The sequence below is a fragment of the Neopelma chrysocephalum genome, unplaced genomic scaffold, assembly GCF_003984885.1.
Source record: "Neopelma chrysocephalum unplaced genomic scaffold, ASM398488v2 Primary Assembly neopelma1_44, whole genome shotgun sequence".
Taxonomy (NCBI): Eukaryota; Metazoa; Chordata; class Aves; order Passeriformes; family Pipridae; genus Neopelma; species Neopelma chrysocephalum.
In genome coordinates, this window is record NW_020897703.1 from 2278688 (window position 1) to 2304494 (window position 25807).

A 25807-nucleotide genomic window follows, 5' to 3' on the forward strand; every position below is an offset into this window, starting at 1 on the left:
TAAATACCTCCAGGGATGGTGAGTCCACCACTTTCCTGGGCAGCCCATTCCAATGTTTAATCTCCTTTTCTGTGAAGAAATGCTTCCTGATGTCCAGGCTGAACCTCCGCGGCCTGAACAGCTCGAGTCCGTTTCCCCTTGTTCTGTCCCTTGTTCCTGGGAGCAGAGCCCGAACCCCTCTCGGCTCCACCCTCCTGTCAGGGAGTTGCAGAGAGCGAGAAGGTCCCCCCCCGAGCCTCCTTTTCTCCAGGCTGAGCCCCCGCAGCTCCATCAGCTGCTCCTCACAAGACATGTGCTCCAGACCCTTCCCCAGCTCCACTGCCCTTCTCTGGACGCGCTCCAGCCCCTCAATGTCCTTCCTGAACTGAGGGGCCCAGAACTGAACACAATACTCGAGGTGTGGCCTCGGCAGTGCCCAGCACAGGGGGACAATCACTGCCCTAGTCCTGCTGGCCACACTACAGGCCAGGTGCCATTGGCTTTCTTGGCCACCTGGGCATACACATATTTGGCCGCTGTTGACCAGCCCCCCCAGATCCTTTGCCTCTGGGCTGCTTTCCAGCCCCCCTTCCCCCAGCCTGTAGCACTGCAGGGGGTTGTTGTGGCCAAAGTGTTGGACCCGGCACTGAATCTTGTTGAACCTCATGCCGCTGGTCTTGGCCCATCTAGATACCACAATAGCACCCAAACTGACCAAATACCCTACGTCTTTCCAGTGTTTGTGTATCTGTAACACATCTAACACACTATAAATATCCCCTACCCAAAGGAGGCCTTAAACAGGTGGGTGGACATGGCATGGTGGGGCTGAGGGCACCCACCCCTCGTGCCTGGCACCCAGACCAGGCAGGGCGCCTTCCCCTGTGCCGATGCCTTTCTGCCTTGAATTTAAAAAATTCATTTTCTTCCCTTTCTTCTGCCCATTCCCCTGCTTCAGTCTAACAGAAATATCTCACTAGTCACTGTTATTTTGGGTTGCCAGAGTGGTTTTTCCCTCAGCCTGTGTTTCCTGCATCACCTCAGGGTTCAGCCCAACCTCCCACTTTTTACAGGTTTCTGTTTTTTAGGCGGTACCTCCACACACGCAGCCCCTGCCATCCCTCTACAGCGTAATTACTGGAGCACATAAAGCAGTTATAGCAGGAATTTATCACTTTCAGGTAGAAATACTCCTGGCCAAGTAAAAGATAGAGCAGGAATGCCAGGAGCGATTTATAACGGGCTTACTGACATTTCACGTGGAGGAGCTCCGTCAGTGAATAAGCATCAAGCTATAAATCTCAGAGAAAACATGATTAAAGCGAGCAAGTTATTCTTTGAGGGAACTTCATCATAAAAGGATGTGGTGGTGTGGAGCCACAAAACTTGGTTGGTGACAGTCATAGAAAACAGCCGTCAGAGCAGCGTCCCAGCTTTACCTTATCTAGAGAGAAGGACTTCTACTTCAATGAGTGTTAAATCAGGGCTGAAAGTATTTCTTAATAAACAGTTAATGTCTTCCAAGAAGGAGGTTCTCCAGTTTTCAGGTGTCACACTCCTCTGCTTTGCAATTTGTTCCTTCTGCGGCTCCTGAACAGTGGGAATGGTTTGAATTGGGATTTTTATTAATTTTTTTGCTTTATTTAGAGAAGGCTAAATCTTTGTTACTAATATTAGCCAGAGGTGCAAGGAGATGAGCACTATGCAGGATGCAGAATTGTGAAATCTCTCAGCTCCATTGATCTGAGAACATTTGTCATCTGGGGCAAGCTGACACGTCCCAGGGTGAAGCACCGTCACGCTGATTTGAATTGATGGCATGTTCAGCCTTTATTATCAATGTCATTGTATCTTCTAACCTGCTTGACCCCAGAAAACACCATCTCGGCTTTCTCTGCATCCATGATAACTCCCAATCCTTATCCATGAGAAGGGAAACCGTGGAGGGTCCTAACCAACAGCCTGTCCCTTGCAGTGATGCTGTCCTTGCAGAATCCGAGCCGGAGAGGGATGGATGCAGGCATCCCCATCCTCACACGTCTCGTTTCTCTGGCACAGAGAGGAGGGCTGTTTGTTGTCATCGACAGCGCGGGAGCTGCATCAGTGCGCTTGGATCCAGCTGTGAAAAGTGTGGCTGTGTCTCTGTAATAGCCTGTTGTTTTCTGGTGCTCAGGGAACCCCCCGCTGCGTTAATAGCATGGCGCGGTGTCCCCCTTGCTAACGGCCTGTCCTCCCCGGCCGTGCGGATCGGCGGGATCTCTGCCGCTGAGGGAAGCGGCTCTGCGGAAAGGAACAACAGCCGCTGAGGCGAGCGTGGAAGTACAGCAAAACCAAAGGAAAATCACACCTTGTGAGAGACACATGTAGCTGCCAGATGCTCCCAGATCTGTTTCTGGCAGGATTTGAATGCAGTGAGCTGCTACAGAGCACAGCACCATCCTTGACAATCCTGGATGAAGGAAAGGGGCAGGCAGACACACCCTGGGCCTGCTCTGCCCAAAGGGGAGCTTGTCCCCAAGCCCTGCAAGGTGGGGGAGTGGCACATTCCTGGTGCCTCTTCCCACCCTATGTGCATGCACCAAAACACCGGGATGCAGGAGAGGGATGACAGCAAGGGGCACAGCTGGACAGGGCACCCTCACTCCTTTCCTTGGACTGCAGATGATGAAGCTGAGATAGGAACCTGCTCCCTCATATTGACAAAACCAGGATAAACTCACAAAATAAGCTAAATTAGTCATTTTTCCCTTAAAAATGAACAGTTACCAGATGCAACCTTTACATCCTACTACTCCCTCTTACTTGGCTGTTGTTACTCATCCTGTGCTCCAAAATCCCAGCTCCCAGCATCTCCCAGGGCACTGGGGATACTGAAAGATGGCAAAAGGCCTCGCTGCCGAGATGAAACTTTAATGCAATTTGAAGCATTCAGAGCAGGTTACAAACAACACTTGATCCATAGATCTCTTGAGTCAACCTGGCATTTATGTTCACAAAATATGAGATGCCAATATATACTGTATAGGACAGTAAACCAGATAAGTGCCTCATCTTCCTTCCCTCCAGCTGAAATACGTTTAGTGTCTCTCCCAATAAATCCACGTGTGCACGCACAGTCTCCATTGTGCTGAGACATTATGTGGGAATTTACAAACATTTACAACTAAGTTAAACTGAGCCAAAGCACTGCCCTGGGCAGCCTGAAGCTAACAAATACTTGTGTTGGAGAAAGATGTAAAAGTCACGAGTGATTCATTCTCCTTAATTTCATAAAGGTTAAGGAGTTGGCGCTCTCGGAAATCTAAGAAACGTCTTCCTCTGCAGTGAATTACTGCTACCAATTGGACAGTCAGGAGCGAAAAAAATGACGCAGGGAACAGAGGGAAGCAAGAAATATATCTCTAAATTTGGTTTATGCAGTATTTAAAGTACAACTAAAGCCATTCCAGGCAGTATAAGGCCCACACACTTTAAAATAAATTTGTTGCATGACAGAAAGCCAGTAAAGCGGTTTCAGCAGTGGTGTGATATAGTGAGACAGCGGTGTTTGGTACGTGCATGAATCAGCTCCGTGTCCCGCTGAGGCAACGATCATCTCCGCCGTGCTAAACTGTTAATGTGATTTTCAAACAATGCGGAGCTTCACAGCAAAACCCGCGCTGAAGGATGGGCTGGGCTCGGCGGCTGACGGGGAAGGTAAAACATCCTCGTCTACCTCGTGCTTCATTTCAAAGTGCTGCCCACCTGGTAAAGACCTTTTTATGTAAATACACCGGTACCTGATATTTTATTCATTTAGCGAAGTTCCCCAGCTGTTTTTCAACAAATATACAATTATTACGTGATTCATCATGTAATGGGAAGGAGCGAGAGCAGAGGGAGGCAGTTCCATCGAGTCTCACAAGTCAGCCGTTTATATGGGGATTAAAAGAACCAAAGCATCTGGGAAGAGGGGGTCCCTCTCCTCCCATCCACCTGAATGCAGAGCACATCCTGGGACCACCCCACTAGGAAAGAATGCTCAGCTCTTGACATACTGAGCGTCCACCGCAAGTGACAGAATGGATCTGCTTCATCAGAAGACTGGGAAAAAAATGGGAGGAGGAACAGCCTCATGCTTTGAATTCCCTCTTTTCCCAAATGTCTGAATCAAAGCCTCTAACAGGCTTAGTTTGCTACTCGTGCTGCCCCTCTGGGGCCAATTTTGCTGTGCACCCAAGGCCCTGAGAGCTCACCGTGGTCGCAGAGGCATCATGGGCTGCAGCACTGACTTGAAAGACATGGTGCTGCTGAGGCCATTTGGTGCAGTAATTGGCTAGAGCCATTAGACTAGCAAGTTTTAGGATTTCAAATATTGAGAGATTTGATCCCCAAAAGGAAATAATAATAATAATAAAAAAGTCTGTTACACTTTCAGACTAAGCAGCACAGTCAGCATTGCATTACACGGCATTAAATTATTCGTTGAGCCTCAGTAGTAGGAACATCTGCTGGTGTTAGACATGGCATTTTTAATTAAAAGCAGCGGCAGAGAAGCCTGTGGTTCATTGGTTCTGCTTTCACCGTGCGAATTGCTAAATCCAAAGGGCACTTGTACAAAAGATTTGGTCAGAGCACAAGCTCTGGACCCAGCGCTGCAGAAGCGCGAGTGGAAAAGCAGTTGAGGTGACAGGTAATTTACACCTGCACCCACTGGGCCCATCACCCAGCAGGGGACCTCTGAGAATGGCCACATGGGTCAAAACTGCAGAGGATTTTACAAAATTGAGACTACCCTTCTGATTTTACCAGAAAAGGGATTTCCTGCAGAAAGGCAAGTAACAGAGAACAGCAAAGCAGGAAAAAAAACTGTGCCCAGTTGGGGACCACATTCACACCTTTGCTTCAGCAGCTGCTGGTGCTTCCCTGCTCCAGTGCTGGGGTACATGGATGGATGGCACAGACCCTCCATATCAAGCAGTGCCCCCCAGGAGATTTGCCTACCAAAGGAATAAAGGCTTGAACAAGGAATAATTTCCATCCCCAATCAGCTGCCCTCCCAGACCTCTCGTCCTAAGCATGCCAAGGCAGACCAAAAATCAGACCTTGGCCAGGGATTTGAGCATGGCTGGAAAATGCCCAAAGCCCCCGGCAGTGTGGATACATCCAAGGCAGAGCCAACCCAAAAAAAGCCTTCTCACCCTCTTCCACCTCCCACCGCCCCAAGGCAGCCCCACAAGCCTGGGTCATCGCTAGGCAGTCTGCTCTGACAGGGCTCAGCCTTCCTGGAATAAAACCTGAATTAAAATGTATGCCAACTGTCAGGTCTCAGCTCGGCTCGGCGGATGGGCACAGCTGAGGAGCAGGGAGAGGTTCCTGTCCCAGGGTCCGGGGGCAGAAGCGTCAGCCCCACGGACACGCGCGGCTGCCTCCCTGTAGGCACAGAGGGGCCGGGATTTCCCTTGACGAGCCCCGCAGATGGTGTTTGTTTGCTCAGCCACGGTAGAAAAGGAAAATATTTGGTGCAATCTGCTAGCAGACAGAGACAGACATATGGTCGGTGCGAGGCGAGCGTGGATGCTCAGGAAAACGCAGTCAGAGCTCTGCAGAGGCTTTTAGATGTCGGATTGCCCCTGAGTCGAGTGGGATACAAGTCCAGGGAAACCTCTGAAGAACCTGGGTGAGTGTTTTGTACAGTGGCTGCTGTGGCTTGAACCCTCATATTAGCCCCACTCTAATTAGTGTTATTGTACTATCCCTATCGTACTAGAGTTATTATAATTAACCCAATTTTAATTTATGCAAACCTCAGCTCTGGCTCAACACTTAGAGAAATTCTCCCTGGTTTGATGTCTGTTCATCTGGCACACACAAAACAGGTTAAAAACAACAGAGCCAATTAAAGGCAATTACTTGCACTTTTGGACCCAGTGGAGTCAGGATGCAGGTGCATCATTGCTTTTGTTCTTTACCTGGGACTTATGAGCCTGTTGTTAAATGTATCACTGTAGCTTCAAGCCTGTGGGAAATTTTTGGGCCAGCTCAAAAAATAAAATCCTTTTTATTTCCCTTGCAGTTACATTTTAAAAAATGCAAAACTCTGATTGTTCTGATCTGTTTCCCAGACATCAAGACCTCTTTCTTAATCAGGACAAATCTCCAGCTAAAGCAGCACTGGTGACCTCCATGGGGTCGGTCAGGGGTCTCCACATCCTGAGTCAAGGCTCAGCACCTCCAGCTTTGTCAGGATAAAACAGATTTCCAGGACTGCGGGGAGAAATTTGCTGTGACTTCTTAACAACAAACCTGCCTCACTTTAAAGAATTCAAGTCATTTTGGGGGGTAGAAAGGACCCCCTAACTACGCCTGAGTGCTCGAGGGCAGAGACAGCTGCTGTGCCTGAGCACCGAGATGAGGATCCCCGTGGGGTGAAGTTCTGTCGCCACCACACTTAGAAATGATCTGTGGAGAGGGACAGGGCCATGTCTCCAGCTCTGACATGAGCTCCACACCCAAAACACCTGGTATGGTCATACTGGTGCCTCCGCCGGTCTTGCTCTGGTGCATGAGGATCTCAGCCCCACCTTTTAGCTTCAACAAAGTCAAATTAAGGGGAAAAAAATAATATATCAGCAAGGAGTACAGCTGGCATTTCTGGAGAATATGAAAAGTGTGGTTAATGCTCCCTTAATATAAATTAAAATGCTCCTTCCCTGCTAAGCCTTCCTTCCAAATGCAGGAGCAGAGGGCTCCAGCATCCCACAAAACCCATGCCTCACGCTTCTTAGAAGTGAAAGCCACGGCTGAGCTGCAAATAAAAGAAGTAAGGAAGCCTGTGAGGTTACTGCAGTGATAATGGATGCAGGGCAGTTTCTGGGAAGGGCCCTGCAGAGGGGCTGGAGGAAGGGCTGGGGGTGGTGCACAGAGCTGCCCCTCTGAAACATGTCCCAGAGCTCCTGGTCTTGCTTCTCCCCTCGGTGCCAACTCACTGTGTCATCACAAGACAGATTTTTCTGGGTTGCAGCTTGGCCTGAACCTTTGGAAATCTCTCATGTGCAGAGCTCCCAGAGCGTTTTCCTGACTTGCTTACTAACTGGAGGAAACTTAAGGAACAAAAACCACGGCACATCTGTATGTGTTTACAAGTAAAGGTATGTATTTTGTAAATAGGTAAGGATACTCTCCTTTCCATACTAATCCATACTAAATCCAAATTAACATGATAGCAGCTCCGGGTGATTTATGTTGTTATAATAAATAACAGCAACCGTGTGCCGCTTAGCTGATGATTAATGATCCTTATTTACAGTGTGCTCAGCTCAGGTCTGCAGGTTACACTTGCAAACATCAAAGGAGAGTTCAGCTTTCCTTTTCTCCTGCATTTTGAGGCCATGTCGTAAATCCCAGACGAGCTGCCTTGACGGCTGTGTTTTAATCCACAAATAGGATTGCTATAAACTGCCAAAGAAACACCATTCTGACCTGACAGCCACGGGGTGGTTTCCCTTTGGCCGGGGGCAGATCTGGCTGCTCCAGCCTCTGCAGGGAAGGGTGCTGGAACTGGTGGCTGCCAATACCATCACAGCCTCCCCTCCAAGTTATCAGGCTCTGTCACTCCAACGTACCATAAGCACCAACCCCTGTGTTTGTGCTCTGATTTCCCTATAATCCCTCCAAGGGAAGTGGGATGCTTTGTGATACCAACAGCTACCCTCCCAGAGCCAGTGCAAGCCCCAGCCCTGCACCCATGCTGCCCCATCCTGCTGCAGGGACCATCCAGCCCTGAGCTGCCCAAGCCCTTTTTCCTGCCCCACTCTGCAAACAGGCCCATGGGGATGGCAAAGTCCAGTGGCACAGACCCTCCTGTTTTCATTAGATGCGTGCTGAGCACCTCTGAATGTCACAGCCCAGGTGGATGGAAAAACAACTTCCCATTTTCTAAGGTGATTTCAAGAACTTGTATAACCACCTGGGCTGGTGTGCTCCCTTACACAGCCCAAGCGAGCTCACCCTGTGATTTCTGCTTGAGCCAGAGCTCAGAAACGCCAGAGGGGGTGGGAGGGAAGTACAGCAGAGCAGCTTTGATTTATCAGGCTGATGAGTAATAAGGAAACTTAGCCTCTCCCATTTACCTTGGCAGGAGAAGGGGTGCTATATTGTTCAGAGGGACATTGTGTTACTGTCATGTGTGAGCTGGTTTCAAGCCCTGAAATCACCCCTGTAGGTTATTCACAGGGGAAAAATAACCCCTATAACATCTAGACTCTCCAAGGGAGCTGTGAAGGTTTTTTGTTCTCACAAGTCAGGTCTGAAGCCCCACTGACACCCAATAATTACATTTTCCCGTGTGGTGGCAGAATTATGTCATTCTGGCACATGGGATTTCTGGAATGGTTGCAATATGAACTCGATGTGAAACTGCATGCCTTGGCTCTGCTGCCTCCATTGTCAGGAAAGGCAGGGCAGCAGGCATGGAGCAAACCATCCCATTCTTCCTCCAACTGGCCACAGCTGAGCCTTCTCAAACATCTCTGTCCCTGCAGGTATCTGGGGGCCCAGCTCTGGCACATTAAGGACCTTTGGAGGTTACACAGTCTTGGACCCTGCCTGGTTTTCAGCCCAAATCCTCCCAGTGAAGGTCCCTATTGCTTAAATGTTGTGGTATTCCCTAATCCTGCCTGATTTCACACATCCCAGTTTGTAATGCAACCCTGGGGAGCAGGAGGCTCCCTCAGACACAGCACCGGGGTAGTTCGTAACAAACATCCAAGCTTTGCCTTTGCTGCCGTCCACCGATGCGTGGCAAAGAGCTGATTATAGGGGAAAAAAGCCACTTGTGAGTCTGTAATGAGGGTGGTCAAATGCTGAAGGTGCAGAACGCAGGTTAAAGGAGAGGCCTCACTGCCCATGTGAGGGAGGAGACCCGGTACAGCCACTCCAGTATGTTCACACAGAGGGTTATCGCAGCGTGAAGCACCAGCCCGTGAATAAACGCTCCCTTTGCGGCTCTGCCCTCCTTGGAGAGGCTTTAATAATTCCTAGGGAGGCTCTGAGGGCTCATAAAAAAAATGAATAAGGAAGTGAGCCTGAGCAATCGCTCTGTTCCTCTTTACAGCAAGCCTGGAGCTGCCCCTGCCTGGCTGCTCAGGTACAGCGTCGATTTCCTGGGTTCCTGGAGCAGAACGGATTCAGCAGCTCCACAGCCTGCTTTGCAGTGATGGATGGGAATGATTATCATTGTTAATCCCACTAAGCCTATGGTCTCAACTTTTGAGGGTGCTTAAAGGAACACTTGAGGAGGAGCATGTGAAGATGTGTGGAGCACCTGCTCCTGTACCCCTGTCAGTATTGACCTGAGGGCACCATCTGGTGCAAGGTGACATGATTTTGCATTAAAATTGGGCCCCAGGGATTATTGACACACACCAACCCTCAGGCTTGGTGCTACAATGGGCAGAGTATCTTTCAGCTTTATTTTCTCTCTTTGACAGGATTTTAAATAGAATAGTTCAGAGCAGCCAGACTGTTGGCTTCAACGGGGACTTGGACTAAGGCTCCAAACGAGGACCACACTCCTGAGTCACACCCACTGGGTGCTTTGGAGGTGGTGTTATGCTCAAGGCTACAGGTGGGAAGGTATTTTTAGTTCTTCTACCTCACAAAACTCCCTGGAGATGGCTGAGGGACACCTAGAAGTGCTCTGGTGTTTCTGGCAATTCTTAATATTTGCATTGTTAGTGTTTTAATGAGTTTTCTTATCAAAGCCAACTCCGATGCTTCAGCTTCCACAGTTCCTCAGAGCAGGGTATGTTCAGACACTGCAAGAGGGAAACCTCATGTACAAAAAATTGGGAAGAACTCTTACCTTTTAGAAGCATCTGGCTATTAATTGCTTTCCAGAAACTGTCTGCTAGAGACAACTGCTCTTACAAAGCTGAAAATGGTTTCTGTATTTCTCCTCTGCCTTGCTCCTAGGCCAGGCTGGGCCAGCCCAGGGGCTTCTGTTCCCCAGTGGGTGGAAACCCAGGCATAACTCCTCTGGAGCCCCCATGGATGTGGGTCACCAGGCAGGCCTCACCTCCGTGCTAGTGGTCCTCTCGGCCCGTGTCTGCACTGGTGTAATTAAAGGTGCTCTACTAATTGGATGTGCAACCCTAAGGGAACTCCTTTAATTGCATTTCAATCTGGTTGGTATAATTTTAAATTAAAGTAATTGCTGTCTTGCACAGGAATAACCCAGCTGGGTCTGGTTATGGAGAGGCAGATCATCCCGCTTCATCCTCCCTGTCACACGCTGGATGTGCCTCCATTTGTCTCTGGCTGTGAAACAGCAGCACACACTGAAGCAGAGGGCTGGGTAAAACCCCTTCAGCTGGCAGCTGGGACACAGAGAGGAGAGGGCTGGGAGCTCACCCCGACCTGCTAAGGGAAGCAAGAGCCTCGATGATAACCGTGCCTTCACTTGGATTTTATCTCGTGTGTTACCATAAATTCTGTCATGCCCTTCCTGTTTCTTTCTTTGGAGTCAGTGAAGACCTGAGCTCTTTCTAAGAGGCACTTCATTTCCACCCAACATGCTGATCTAGTGAAAGACTCACTGCTTAATCTGGAGGCTGGGGTAGAGGGTGGGATTGTTGCTTTGAGCCTCCCAGCTTGTGGGAGCACTGCCATTTCCTGCTCTCGCTTCCCAGCACAGGGCCCTCACCACTGCTCTCCCTGGCAATGGCCTGTTTCCAGCGGTGTCTTCCAGCAGCAATCAGCACTGAACTGGGGGCTGCATGCCCAGGAACCAAGCACCGGGGAGCAGTGCCTGGTTTCAAGCGTTGCTCCGTGGGTTGCAAGCACAAGTATCCGTTTCCTCCATCCTGAGCTCCGTGTGGCCGCTGTAACTCTCCCATTTTGGCACGTGCCAGCCTGCGGGTGCTGCAGGATTGTAACGTGGTGTGGGTCAGGCTCCGGTCCCAAAATACTGATACTCCTTGGGGTGGTTTTGTGCAGCTTCCCCCCCGCCACAGATATTTTGAGGAGCCTGGTCTGGCCCAAAATGGGCTGCACTCCCTCTGCTGCTCCCCAGCACTGTGGGGCTGATCGTCCCCCCTCATTACCAGCACTATAGATGCAAGTGGTGGGAGGAACAGAGCCAACAGCACACGCTGGCTGTGCCCCTTACTAATGTTGTTCTTACTATTTTAGTGCCATCTTCCTTCTTTCCACCCTCTCCCTGAACAACTAAATTAATTAGAGTGGTTTTTTTTATTTAAATACTGTCATGGAATAATAATCCTGGTGAATTCAATTTTTGTTTTGTCATTCCCCACTGCTTCTTTTCTCTGTTGTGCTCTCTTTTAATATGCTGCTGATACTTTGTTATAGCTATGCAAGATCACAGCTGTTGTCTGAAAAAAAGAGTAAAATCATGTTATGTGCTGTTGCCATCCAAAACCCATTTTTCTCCCTCCAGCAGCTCACAAAATAACCCTTCCCCTATTAAGTGCAGAGGCATACATTTTTCTTGGCTTGTAAAAAGCCGGAAAGTCTCACAGCAGATTCAGTGAAGCTGCAGCAGTGGAAGGAAGTCAAAGCTCCTACAACAGGCTGGGGCACATTCTGACCCTATTACGAGCTTGGATTCTGCAAATTGTGGATCTGAGCAGTGACTCCACAGAGGCAGCAGGTCTGTGGGCACCACCAGCTCCTGTGCTTTACTAGCCACTGAGTTTTGTTTACCTGGATGTGTTAATTTGATCTGTAAACATGTTTTCTGAAAGGACCCAGTAACAAAAGCACTCCTCCAGCTCTCATGAAAGGACAAAAAAAAAATCCCATTAGACCCCGAATTTATATTTACAGTGTTTTGCTTAACATTGGTCCTTCCGGACAGCTTTCCTTGGCCCTGCCAGCCCCTCTCTGACCCTTTGAAGTCAACCCTCGGTAGTCATTGGCATCGAGACCAAAGCTAAGCAAGGATCAAGCCGTAGAAGCACCATGCTCTCATCAACAGCACAAAGCAGTAAATGAAGGAGAGCCAGGATGGAGATTTGAGCCGTTGTCTCCAAGTCCACAGTTCCAATTACAAAACCGACTTCAATCAGCCTCACAATGCACACACCAGTTCTGAAATTCCTCCCTGACCCTGTTCAGCGCCTGCACTGCCTACACCTCATGTCTGTAATGTGTCAGAGCAGTTCTAAATGAAGCTTGGTTGAGGCCCGTGCCGTTCCAATTAACACACAGGGGCTGTGTGACCGCTCTGGCAGGGCTTGCCCCAGCACTGCTGCCTCTAACAAGGGTTCTGAGGGTCGCTGAGGTGGAATTGCATCAAAGGAGTGAGATGAAAAGCTTGTTTTCCCCCCGGACTGCAGCTCCTGGAGAGGAGCTGTGCCGTGGTACACAGCGCGCTGCTGGGTCAGTGTGTTCAGCAGCCTCACCTCCCTGTCCAGGCCAGAGGGAGGAGGGAGCTTGTTGGCTGCCTGGGTTTTTTGGAAAGCAGAGTTATGTAAAGCAAAAATTTCTGAGGGGATCCAGAGAGGACTGACAACAGGGGGCACCTGCTGTGACACCCACAGGGAAAGATGACGGTGAGTGCTGAAGACAGGGGAGCGACCCCGTCCTTCCCGGGCCTGCTCACAACCCATCACACACATCCTCAGCAGCTGCCTTTTAGTCCAGGCTCCGCATTCCTGGCCACCCCTGGAACCACAATGGACCCTGCTCAGGGAGACAAAGAGGTGATGAGAAGCCTGCAGCTGGTGTGCAGAGGCAGGATTGTATTAGCTTGCATGTGTTTTGCCTCAGAATTGAGGCTGGAGTGTCCCACACCTGAAAGGGACAGGATGAATCTGAGGCTCTGCAGGGAACAGGGATGTTTGTAATGTGGCACAAAAGGTAATTCAGCCCCTGGTGACGTGATATACAACCACCTTGCCAGATGCTTCAACCCCCCAAACAGTTGTAAGTGCTTCTCCACGGGCCTCAGTTAAATTCCCTCCAGGATGTAAACTCGGGCTTGTTTGGACCAATACCTACAGACTTGATTGCAACAGCAGATGGTTTATTTCTACCTGCAAGTGAGAACGGGGAGTGTATATCACGGCCCTGACACATTTCACATGGAGCAGATGTTTCTATTAATGCCAGAATTGGGTGGAAATTCAAAGGATGCTTTTTGCTTTTTTTTCCCCCCTCAAAACTATTTTACTCAATTAAATTGCAACTTGCTGAAGTATTCCAATGAATCACTTCCCTTTTTTTTTTTGTTGTTTGATTAGTAGGCTCTAAAGGGACAAAAGAATAGCTTTGTATCAGTCTCCCTCAATTACATGTAAAGTACATCTGGACAGAGTCTGAAGATCCATCTTTCACTGGCAGTTGCAAAGCCATCGACATAATAAAATAATACTCTGATTGGTATTACAAGGCTGCATTTAAATCATTGGCATTCATGCTCCGAGTCCTTTGCAGGGAGCACAAGCCCTCCATTAGAGAAAAGCTTAATTTTATACTGTGATCTGTATAAGATATGCAATGAAAATGAGAAAAAAGAGCCTTTGCAGAGCTGGAGACATAATAATGGAAGCTACAATGGATGTCTGGGCAGCTTTTTCAGTTACTGCAGGTGTCAAATGCATTCTGGAAAGAAGCTGAATCTCAGTTTTAATTACAGTCAGCAGGTTGAGGCATAATTCAAGGCTTGACAATACCTTCAATCCATAATAAAACTCCTCCTGCTATCAGTAAGAAGTTTATACCAAGACCAAGGAGAATTCATGACCTCCTTGCAGCAACTAAACCCTGAACATCAGTATCCCACCGTAAAATCCTGAACCCCTTGATATTGAAAGTACCTATTCCTTCAAAAGGCATCAAATAGGAGCTGAACTAGTCAAACTGCTCTGATGATCAGAGTGAGAATGATGTGCCATTGCAGCTTTCATCAAAGGTTGCTTTGGCTCATATTAGTTTTGGGGAAAAAAAAAAAGGAAAAAGAAGCCACCTGGCTGGAATTGTGTGGGTGAACCCAGGTAAGTTGTATGGGCCACCCCAGGTCTCACAAGGTAAGGCTTTATCTGCAGTCTCTTTCACCAGCAACAGCAAGTTTATTGAGCTCAGAGTTTAAGTTCATTATGTACCTGAATAGCACCACGTACACCAATGCCCTGACCCAAACCCGAGTCTTTGAGGCCTTATGCTGATACATATAATAAAGAATCATATTCAACTGCTCTATCTATTAATGATTCTGGGGGGGAAGAAGCAGGATGTGCGTGCTGGTGTGCTCAACTCAGCTGCTGGGGGCTGCTGCTCATAGGGAGGCGGAGGACTCACTGAAAGCCAGCAGGCAGAGCCTTTGAAGCAGAAGCTAATGATGCCTTATTATGTGGGAAAACACAGCTCTGGAGTCATGGGGGCAGCCACCACGTGGGGTTGAGGAGGAAGGTCATTGGAGAGGACACAGAGAAGCAGAGCTGCTGGGAGATGGAGGTTTTCTGAGCAAGGGAAGTGCTCGCTGCCTGTAGTGTGCTCAGGGAAACACAGTCTTGGAAAGCAAACTCCTTCATGTCAGAGGATTCCAACACACCTGCCCTGTGCCATTCCTCAGCTGTGGCAGAGCAGACCTGAACACCAGCCCAAAGGAGAAAAGGGCTCGTGGGGGAATGATCTTCCACTGGGTACCAGGAGCTAGGAACTGCCTGGCACCAGAGGAGTTACTTGAGGAGTTACATAGAGCTGGAATAAACTACAGGAACAAACCAAAACCACTGGAAGCACTAACTTGTAAAATAACTGTATTTGTGCTGACGTAACCCACACATACAGATAAGCTCTATGTCATTACCAAAGATGGCCCCCACCAATGGCATTTGCAGCTCTCAGTACACAACACCTATGCCCTCACAGCTCCCCTGGGAGGCAGGGCAAGGCCACGAGCCCCTTCTCACCAGCGGGGAACCTGTCAAACCTGAGGGACTTTGGCATGGTCACCCTGGAAGTCTGCTGCTGAGCAAGGAGTGGAGTGTGGGCTTTCCTCTGCAGCCTGGGGCTGCTCTTTGGTCAAATACCCTGCACTGCCAACAGCTCCTCTGCTCCATCACAGCCATTTCTGCTGCAAGCAAACAGCCACGAGCAGCAGGTGATGTCATCTAAGTCCTCACAGGCATTTCAGTGATCACAAAACAAGAACTGGGGGGAAAAGAACTGTGGAAAGACCAATCTGATTTGTAACCAAGTGCCAGTCTCAAATGCCTACCCTGTTCCTAGTTACAAATTAAGTGCATAAAAAAAAAGAAAGTACTTTAAGAAAATGGGACTGTTTCATCCCCACCATCCCAGAATCACAGAAAACAGGGTTGGAAGAACCCTGAGGGGCTGCCAGGTCTTTTCCCAGGTTCTATGATCCCGTGTGGTTGGGTGCCCTCAATAGATGGAGCTTATGGTGCTCGCTTGGCTACTTGTGTCAGAGCTGTCCACTGTCACATCAGGACCCGTGTCCACGCCGTCAGGATCCTCTTGATCTTTAGCAAAGTTGATGAAAACCTGGAATTTCAAAGGAAAACACTCAGTCCGTGACAGCATAAATAATTTATAATATGAATGAATATGAAAAAGGATTGGCTGTTCATTTGACTGTGAGCCTGGAGAGCGTGCTTCACGCTGGATTTGAGAATTGCAAATGTTGGTCTTCCATGGGCTAATGTAAATAAATGGATGCACATTCCTGTACTGCTGAATCGACACCCGGGATGCAAAGGCAGACATTCCTGCATGAAGCCTAATTGTCCTGCAGCTCAGGTTCCAGCAGTGCCAGCGAGGTAATACCCGTGTGGAGGCTCCTTTCGATCACACAGTAACACAGTCCCATTATTGCTTTATAAACCCATCTGTCTCTGTGTAATTGACACCTGTGCACACGCAACTGCAGAGTGCAGAGATGGGTGTCTACAATCGCTCCTACAGCTTCCTTTGAAAAGTATCGAATGCATACACCAAGTATTCTTACTAGAACACTACCTGCAATCACATTTGCATATTCACAAATCCAAGCTGCCATCCCACAAAACTTGGGGCTTCCTGCGTTTTGTCCGGCTGTTTCTCTCGCAGCCACTGCCCCTGATTACACCAACACTGAGGAACTTCCCCCAGATCACTGTGCCACAGTCCATAGGACGACAGGGCTGCTCCTCTCTCTGAGACAAACCTAGTATTTCAGGTGCTGATGCTCAACAGGAGAGTCCTTGTGGCATCCCTACAGCTGATATGCTTCCTGCAAGATTTTGGTGCCAGTGGGAATGTTCTTCCAAGGGAAAATGGAAAGGACTTAACCACGAAGTTAACTTTGGAGTAATGCTAAATGAACTTACAAACCAAAGAGTGAAACTAAGCAAATTTCCAGGACTGGTGGCAAGCCTAGCCCTGGACTCGGGAGTGATTCATAATCCTGCCCTTCATCCAAACCCACGAGGCTGCTGAAATCAGCAGTGACAGAGGGAAGAACTGATCCTTTATGCTACGGGCAGCTTTCCGTGTGCATTTTCCTCGCGCCAGCACAGGTACCTGGAGGCAGTAGTACTGATAAAGTACCCCCAGGAGGAATATAGATGGAAATCCCTTTCAAAATGTAGTCTATTGTGTGCAGCAGTCCATTATGTGTAACCATCAGTCTGCTCCCCTGTTGGCAGTTTTAAATGGATGGTCACACATTTTAATTCCTTACCTCCTCTAACGTCGTCTGGCTCACAGAGAAGTGCCTGATATTGAAGGCTGCTTTGCTGCCTTCCAGGAGATCAAATATATTTGCTACGCCTCCTGCAGAGACTGGAACGTGATACTCCACCATGTTGAAATGCCGATCCTGTGGGAACAGGAATGATGGGGTAACATGAAGAGGTTGCCCCCTTTAAAGAGCCAACAGATCTGATGGACCATGGGAGAATGAAGGGGCAGGGGGTGTCTTCTGGTATTGACCAGTGTTTCCCCATTGGGAGTTCCTGGGGGTTCTGTGACTGGGAGAGGATAACTAAGCCCCAAAGCTGGAAGCTCCAGGGTGGCCATAGCGTTTTCCAGCTCCAAGTGAGCCATTTTGATTAATGTAGAGATTGGGTTAGGGACAAGGGATGGGATTTGTGACTGAGTGAATCTGGTTCTACAGTTACTCAGTTATTGGAAGCACCCGACCATCTCACTACCCACTGAACCTGAAGTGGGTCTCCACACAGGCCAGGTGTCTGTGGGACCATCCCTGGGGCAGCTGCCTTACAGCATCACTGCAGCTGTTTGACTGATGTTATTTAAGCCACCAAAGAAGTAGAGTGCTCCAGCCCCTGGACCGTGTAGCTGACAGCAGTGCAAGTGTGACCCTGAGGGCACAGGTCCATGTGCACTGTACATTACAAGGTGTCCATCTTGCAAGATCCTCTTGGTTAATTTGAAGGGATTTTGAAGGCCTCTCCCAAAAGCATTTGTCCTGCTTACCTTCAGGCATGTGTTTGGAAAGTGTGACTTCATGAACTCTGTCAGCGTCTCAGTGCAAACCGTGTTGCTATTCAAGTGCATCTTCACAGTGAATCCTCTTCCAAATCTAGAGGAAACAGTAAATCACAATTAACAGTGTGGAAAAGAGAAACAGATAAAGAAAATCCTCTGAGAGATCTTGCATGGCCTCTTTGGGGAAATCTAATCCAGGCAGAGTACAACTTGAATGGGGTCAGGGTTGTTAACCTGGAGTGAAACTTAATAAGGAGCCAAGCTATTGTTAGAACTAATAAAATAAAAGCTCAACTCTCATATGCATTTCACATTTGCAGCAGTGAACTGATTACTTTGGGAAGAAAGGCTGTGAGAGAGAAGAAAGTGCATTAGTTAACAAAGAATTTCAATGGTGCAGTAAGAAACATAAACCAGAAAATGTCATTATTTTGATGTCCTGTTAACACAGGTCTCATGTTCTGAGCCCTCAAAGCTGTAGGTCAGTAACTCCATACATGGTTCAGCAAAAGTGAAATAGGTCCATTTTACTGACCTGCTCTTGATGTGCTGCAAAGAGCCAATGCACTGGAAACTCCCATTCACCATGATAGCCAGCCTGGTACAGAGGGCTTCACACTCTTCCATGCTGAAAAACCAACCCAGAAACTCCAGTAAATCATTGAGAAGGTATAAAAAAAAATGGTTGTTTTAGTAATCAGAGAACATGACTGTTCTTCCCTAAAGTATTGTGAGTCTCTGTGGGCACCCACATTCAGCCACAACAAAGCCCCAAACCTGTCACAGCTCTGGAATTGTGCAAGGACCAACAGGGAGTGCGAGGGATAGGCCTCTCCATACCTCCTGTCAACCCCAAAATGGGGGCAGAGCCACCCCAGCCCTACCTGTGGGATGTGAGTATCACCGAACACTTGTTCTGCACTTCCTCACTGATGATTTTCCAAAGGTGGCGTTTAGCATTCGGATCCATTCCAGAGCTCGGTTCATCCTATTGGGAAAGACAGGACTGAGTGTAAAACTGCACTCAAAATTTGACCTCCCCAACACTTGTGCTGTTTCCAGATTCATCCTCAGTGTTATGTTTGCTATAAGCATGCACAGGAGAGCCTACACTGGTACAGAGTTGGGACAAGGATTATCCTCAGTTGCATTATGGATTTGACTAAGATACCCCACGCCCCCAAGCCTCCGCTGGACGCTCTGTACTTTTTACACCACAGTGTTTGAAACGCCCAAAGCCCACAGCCACCACCCCAGACAAGGAGCTAACAACAGGCACGTGCCTCTTTATCCTATGCTGGTGAAGCACGTGTTGCATTTCTCCACTTAGAGAGACAGCAAGTGAGAGATGACAGAGGATATACCATCTCCTGTCTTAGGCACTGCTGATGAAATTGTCAGCCAGCTCCTGATTGACAAGCTGCTATTGTTGAGGACAACAGCTTACAAGAGGCAGAAATAAACCAGCTTGGGTTCAGGCAGCAGGCAGTACAGAGGGAATTTCCCCACTGCCTATTTTTTTTTTTATTCAAATCTTTTATCTCACAAAAGCAATAAGAGCACCAGTGTGTGGTCAGAAGCAAAGGCAGCAGTCCTGGGCTTGATATAAGTTGGGCCAAGGGAGATTTATGTCCACCAGGTATCTGACTTAACGTTGGGAATCCTGCTCACAGAGCTCTGCACACATTCAATACACAGCAAGTGGGACAACTGCACAAAAAGGTATGTTTTAGCAATGGCATAGCTCATGGAAGAACTGGCAAGCTGAAAGCTCAAAGACAAAACGGGAAGCCAAACCTAGAAAAAAAGTTTTATGTTCTAATCCTGAGGGAAGTTGCTCCTTTGCTCTCCTACAGGTTTGGATGCCACTTTTGTTGCAAGACTCTGCAGGTTAGTCGATAGAAAAAAAGAGCCTAATTGGCAAATATAAGACCTATTTTTGACCTCTGAAAGATGCTATCAGAGAAACTAGCAGTCACCACACTCTTATGCCCTCAAGGAATATTTGAGTGTTTGCTGACACCTAAAGTTTTCTGTGATGCCTCTGTTGTCAGGCTAAGCATGGGCATGTTGGGAGTGTCCCGTAAACTGTGCCTCAGGGGCCTTTGCTACACTGTCACAGTTCCCCTGCCAGCCCAAAGATGTGCTCCTCCTGCCCCCAGCAAGGCCCTCATTCCTCACCAGCAGCAGGATCGATGGATTCCCAATGAGAGCCAGAGCAGTTGACAGCTTTCTGTTGGTGCCATAACTGCACATGGAGGTGACTCTGTCCTTGTAGGCCATCAGATTCAGCCGGTGGAGAAGCTGGAGTACAACCTATGGAGCAAGAGCACTGCTTCCATAACATGTCCAGGTGTGAATTACCACACACGCTTCTACTGAAAGACTAATGTAAAGGCTCTCAATAATGACAAATGCTGCAAGTCAAGCCCCACTGTTACTCACTCCCTTGATGTCCCTCTCTGGGATGCCGTGCAGCCTGGCATAGTAATACATGTGCTCCTCCACCGTCAGCAAGTCATCCAAGGCATCTTCTTGAGGACAGTAGCCAAAGAGTGACCAGTGTGCCTCACTAATGTCATTCAAGGACCTGTGTAAGGAAATCGGCAAAGTCACTGTACGTGGACTGAACTGCCAATGCACTCTGGAATCAAACAAGAGTGAGAAAACCCCTTTCTCCAGCTTCCTACCCCCTTTCCCAACCCTTGAAGGAAAATGCTATGAATCTGCAGACCTCCAGCTTTCAGGCCCTCAGTTCTAGTACATAGTTCTTCATTTACTGCAGCATCTCAGGTGGCACAGCTGCCACCACACCTATGCCTGCTAAAGTGTGCTTTGAGATGAGTCCTACTGGTCTCCAGGTCTAGATCAGAAGTGGGGTCACACTCCAAGGATCTGAGCCTGATCCCGTTTGCAATGGAATGAAGTGGAAGAAACACCTCTGAGAACAGCAGAGGCACGGCAGCAAAATGCAACCCCCTAAGAAGCAACCATACCGCCTTCAAAGGATGAATTCCCTGCCTTATTTATTTTTGCTCTGTTTTGAATGTTTTCTTTTGTTTCAGACTTTCACATTTCCTTTCCTTTACCACCCAGCCTTAAAAACTGCTCAGGTTGATTTGCTCGTGTGCCTTCCCCAGAAATCACATCTTCCATACCCAGAATGATCCTGGACCCGCAACCTTCCGCTGGATGCTCCGATATCACCCGTCAGCATCTTGAAGATCGTCGTCTTTCCAGCTCCGTTCACACCAAGCAAGCCAAAGCACTGGGTTGTGGGAAAGAGAAGCAGAGAAATGCAAGTGTGCTGTATTTCCAATGCAGAAATCCTGCTCCAAGAGGAGTGCTCAGTGCACCTTGTCTCCTCTTTCTCCAGCCCCCTGAGCAAGATGGATTGCGGGAGAGGCAGAGGAACTCGGCGCATACCAATGTTATAATGGAGGTTGTTTATGGTGCAATATTCCGAGCCTTATATTAGGACCGTTTGTTTAATATGGTGAAGAAGTAGGGATGTGTCTCTAATAGAGTCATTCCTTTTCCTGCAAGGTGCATTTCTGCAGGAGCCCATCTGACAGGACAAATCCTGATTAACTCATTTGTGCAAAGCCTCCCCTTGACAGGAACAGAGCTGCTCATGGGAATGAGGCGAGTGAGGTTTGGGCTGTCACTGGTAAAACCTTAATGTGACACAAGATTTTTGTCAAATAATCTCAGTAATGCACTGCATTAATAAGATTAAGAACTGGCTCCCTGTAGTGCAGTTCCAGTATCTCATGGTAAAATTCATGTTTTATTACTAAGGTTGGGTAAATGCAGTTATGTGTTGCATAAGCCATCGCCATTGTGCTGATAATTACTATTATTTTGATATCATTAGTACAAACCATCTGATGTGAAAGTTCTTATGTGCTGGGCCCACTGCAGATGCACAGCATCAACCCAAGGCTCTTCCCCACCTTGAGGTTCATGCAGAGACACTATCTGTGCACAGTCTGTGGGCAGGGCCAGGACTTCTGCTGGCAGGTGGGGAATGGCGCCCTAAATCCCATCAGCAGCAGGGTGAATTTTGCCAGAAGTCAGAGAACTTGTAGGAGAGCGGAGGAGTGGCTGACTTGCTCCAAACAACCAGGTAGGAAGTGAGAGGGGAACAGGGCGAGCTGTGCAGAGGTGGGACAGGCACTGCTCTGGCACCCACCCCTTTTAGTCTCAGTGAGCCTTTGGCCCACACCGAAATGGTGACAGCACTGCATTGGCTGCCCCAAAACGGCAGACCATGGACGAGCTAGAAAGTTTGCTAAGTTAAAGTTTGTGAAGTGCCTTACTTTGTCTGGGTGTTGTTTTAAAATTTGCCAAGTACCTTATTCTACCTTTATGTCCTAAAGTTTGTAGTAAAAGGTTGTTATTGAACCTCCTAATAATTTTGTTGTTCCTCCGCTGCACCACAGAGCGAATCCAACTGCCTTCCCCCCAAACCCGTCGAGCGGGACAGGCCATTGCAGACCTCAGTGCCAGTTGTGGCTTAGAAAAGTCCTCTGCCAGAAAGACCAGAGCCTCAGTCTCCACGTGAGGCTGCTGTCCTGCCCAGCACCCTACATCCTTTTATCTCAGTGGGATCCAGGCAATTAAAATAAATCAGGTACCAAGGGTTAATGCCAAGCTTCCCCACAGGTCAGATGCACAGCCTGAGGTAGAATCTGTCTCCTCTTTCCTCTGCATGTCAGAGGTGCTCTGTGCGCTCCTATCTTTTCACTTCTCAGGCAGGTAACTGCGCTGACATGACCAAAGAAACATTTTTTTCTTTAGTTTTAAGTCCTGATTCATGAAAATGTGTGTTCAGCTGAAGTGATTTGTCTTCCCTGATGGGAAAACACGATGGTCTGACTCACAATCTCCCACGCAGTTCAGGTGAATAATTTCAGCTGGACACATTCTGCTGTCTTCATTTACCACCTGGTGACCCCCAGTGACCCCACAAGATGTGCTGTGCTGGGTGCTGTGCAAACACAGCATGCAGACATTTTTCTCCATCAATTCCCATCCACTTCCTCTCTTTCTAAGGCCTTCAAACTGTCACTTGGTGTCCCAAATCCACAAGGAGCCTTTCATCACTACTGTAACCCCAAGAATGAGGCAAAGGGAGGAAGAGCTCAGAGCAGGACAAACCATTACAGCTGTGCTGGGACAGCAGCAAGGGCTGGGAGAGAAGACAACAGTGACAATGGAAGGTGCCCACAGCCTTTTCCCCTCGCTCACCTCTCCAGCGGGAATCCCGAGGCTGATGTTTTTCACAGCCACGATGCGTTTGTGAGGAAGGTGGTAGATCTTTGTGAGGTTCTGGAGCTGCACCACGTTGAAGTCAGCCTTGCCAGCCTCCACCCGGCTCCTTTCCGCCTGGACATCCACGTCCTCCTCCGCAGGGGGCAGGAGTGATGCTTTGCCGTGCACTCTGTCGAACAGGAACCTGCGGGGAGGACAGGGGGACCTTTCCCTCAGCAAGCAGACAGCAGAGGCCTCTGTGCTTGGGAGAGATCCTAAGCAGCCCTCCTGTGAGGTCCAGGGCGTGCACTAAATACTCAGATAGACAGGTTCTGTTCTTTCCTGATATTTGCTCCATTTAGGGAATTAAAAAGCCCAGCGTTCTCTTTCTGCCTAATTTTTTTCCTCTTTTTCAGCAAATATTCTGAGCTGGAGGAGGTCCTGCCTTGTGGACACACTGCTATTGCAGGTGACAGGAATGTTCTCACTCCTCTTTGAGGAGAGGGGGAGATTCAAAGAGAGGTTGTCAATGGACTGGCTGCTTTTACCAACCACTCACCGAACCACTGAACATCCACCCACCAACCCCAGAGCCCTGCAGTCCCAGCCAGCACAGAAGGCCAAGGGACTCTGGTAACCTGCACCTCTGTTAGTTAATACTCCACTTACTGGGACTGCTGCCAGAGGAAACTTACTCCATGTTTGCAAAGTGTCTTGGAAATTTATGGGCTTCATAATTGACAATGATGGTGTGAGAGCCCAGAATGAAACCACTGAGCTCTGGCTTGATCTGTTTTCATTGCAGGGTTCCAGATGTTACTTACTCCAGTATGTTGCTCCGGACTCTCTGAATCATCCTGTCGTGAACTGTAAGGCGAATGGCAAAAAACACGGTGCCCTGGATAAACATGGCAAACAGCTTGGATGTGGTCTTGTCTAGCTCAAAGGTTTTGTCAGGGTAATCCACTCCATAGGCTTTTAAGAAGCCCAGCAGTGCCTGATCCTGCGACAGTTCAATCAAGCCATAGCCAAAGCAAAATTGTGGGAACAGAAGGAATGCATGCCTTAAATTTTCAGCAAGATCACGCAAGCCCTGGTAAAAAACAAAGAACAGAACAGTCAGTCACTGCTTTTATTCATGGAATAAATTCATAGGTTTTACTGTGGGACTGAAGTGTAACAATTACACTGGGATTTGCTTGTGTCTCAGAGCAGAGATAAATTGAGAGCAAAGAGCTCTGGAGACAGCTCGTTTCACAGGCACAAGGTTATAAAAGTCAACAGGCAGCTCTGAGGTTGTGATCACCCATAGTAAACAGCAGCCAGTTCCCAGTGTGGTCCCTCACTGCTGCTCCAGCCACCTGGAACCCACCCACGGGCCAGAGCTGAACCCTGCCACTGAGCTGCACTGTGCCCCCCAAAACTGTACAGCACAGCTCCTCTGCAGCACTGTCTGCTCCCTTGGAGCACTGTCCTATCTGTTTTCCTTGGACAAACATCTCCATAAAACAGATTTGGCTTTACTAGATCTAGAAGGGCTTTTCCAGCGAATTCATGGAAAAGCAGCCCAGTGCACAGTCTCACAGTAAAGGTTTGGTACATCTCTAGCAGAAGAAAGGATTAGTGCACACAGCAAAGTGGAGAGGCAGTAAATTAGCTTAGAAAGAGACTGACTCCCTGCCATTGGGGCACAGAGGGATGAAAGATGATCATAACTGCATGTCCCTAAAGTCCACGGGGTTGCTGAATAAGCTCTGTCCAGCTAGAGAGAAAAATCCAACCCAGCTATTGTTGTACAAAGTAATTGCCCTCCATAAAAAAGGAACCTAAGTGTAAGGTGTACATTTTATCCCAAGGATATCTCAGTTTAAGAGAAGGCTTTACTTTAGGGAGTCATCACCATCTCTTAGTCATTTTTCATTCTTGCAGGGAGAAGATGACTGCATTACAGATCTAGATGACAGAGAGCTGATGCTGGGCTTAATGCAGCACATCAGGCCCAGGGCAGTGACATTTAGTTGTCACTCCCCACAGTTTGTGCTGCAAGAACTCAGCAATGCTTTGAAGTGTCCATCAAAGATCTCCACCCCACTCCTGCCCTTCATTTTCCATCACCAGGATAGCTAGAAAAAGGGTCCCCAGTTTTCTACCTCTCCTTTTGTGTTCTCCCCTCTGTCATCACCATTTTCTTCCCTGCTAGGGGTGCAGATTTACAGACAAGCAGGATCTGTATGTGACTTGTGTCCTGTCTGTAGGGAACCCCATCAAGTCCCGTGATTAATGTCCAGCTGCGAGGACCTGATCAAAGCCACCAAATCCACAAGAAGCCTCCTGCTGTTTCACCAGGGGTTTGGTATTAATAGGGCTCCTACCTGGTCTGTGGCCTTTTCCTGGGAGAGCAGAAATACAACTGAGTGTGTGATAATGGTATTGATGCCGAAGAACAAGTTGACACAGACATACACAATGAAGGCCATCCCCGTTTCCTTGAAGAACCCAGCCAGCAGGTACATCCATGAAAACGATGCGTACCTAGAAATTACCAACAGTGCAGAGAACACCACAGTAACTCAAAAAGCTGCTTTGAAAGCAAACAACTGAACACATCAGACAATCATAGAAGGTTTGGGTTGGAAGGGACCTTAAAGACCACCCAGTCTCACCCCCCTCTCAGGGTCAGGGACACCTTCCACTAGACCAGGTTGCTCCAAGCCCTGTACAACTTGGTCTTGAGCTCTGCCAGGGATGGAACATAACATAACAGTTCTGTTTTGGCACATGACTATATTTCCACATTACAGAGCTTAAAGAAGGAAAACTGACTTTGTGTCTGTTAGAATTTGGAGAAAATGTTTACGATACATACTTTGAACATGGAACCCCACCTGAAAACAAACAGACTGGGCCTGGAGGATTCAAAGGCAGGGAGACAGTTTGACTAAGTCTTCCTGAATTGTGCTGCTGTTTATTTTGCTCTCTGATATTGAAATGCCTCTATCTCTTGAACTTTGCCATAGTTCAGTAAGCATTTGCTTACAGCTTGGGCTGTCACTGGGACCTTGAATATTTCCATATCCTCACGTAGGGTTTGCTTAAAATAAAGCAGGCAGCA

General features: G+C 48.3%; 1 protein-coding gene and 1 long non-coding RNA gene across 5 annotated transcripts in view; one reads left to right on the plus strand and one right to left on the minus strand.

Annotated features, from left to right (window-relative positions):
- The first annotated feature begins 769 nt into the window (after nucleotides 1-769).
- LOC113965128 lies at nucleotides 770-13368 on the plus strand. Of its 2 annotated transcripts, none has more exons than XR_003533450.1 (4): nucleotides 770-7109; nucleotides 9074-9334; nucleotides 9450-9594; nucleotides 10188-13368. It is a non-coding gene; the product is annotated as an uncharacterized LOC113965128 (long non-coding RNA). The 2 variants fall into 2 exon arrangements; XR_003533451.1 differs by having other exon boundaries at nucleotides 9450-9586.
- A 110-nt stretch (nucleotides 13369-13478) lies between these two features.
- The window catches only part of ABCA12 (ATP binding cassette subfamily A member 12), a 107975-nt gene continuing 95646 nt past the window's right edge, over nucleotides 13479-25807 (minus strand). For all 3 annotated transcript variants that reach the window (XM_027678020.1, XM_027678021.1, XM_027678019.1), the window contains 11 exons: nucleotides 25068-25227; nucleotides 23520-23788; nucleotides 22693-22900; nucleotides 20598-20707; nucleotides 19885-20029; nucleotides 19621-19755; nucleotides 18324-18427; nucleotides 17975-18067; nucleotides 17428-17533; nucleotides 16670-16807; nucleotides 13479-15492 (listed from right to left, as the gene is read on the minus strand). In XM_027678020.1, coding sequence (XP_027533821.1) covers nucleotides 15373-15492; nucleotides 16670-16807; nucleotides 17428-17533; nucleotides 17975-18067; nucleotides 18324-18427; nucleotides 19621-19755; nucleotides 19885-20029; nucleotides 20598-20707; nucleotides 22693-22900; nucleotides 23520-23788; nucleotides 25068-25227 — 1588 coding nt within the window. In that variant the 3' untranslated portion in view covers nucleotides 13479-15372. The remainder of the gene's footprint in view (nucleotides 15493-16669; nucleotides 16808-17427; nucleotides 17534-17974; nucleotides 18068-18323; nucleotides 18428-19620; nucleotides 19756-19884; nucleotides 20030-20597; nucleotides 20708-22692; nucleotides 22901-23519; nucleotides 23789-25067; nucleotides 25228-25807) is intronic.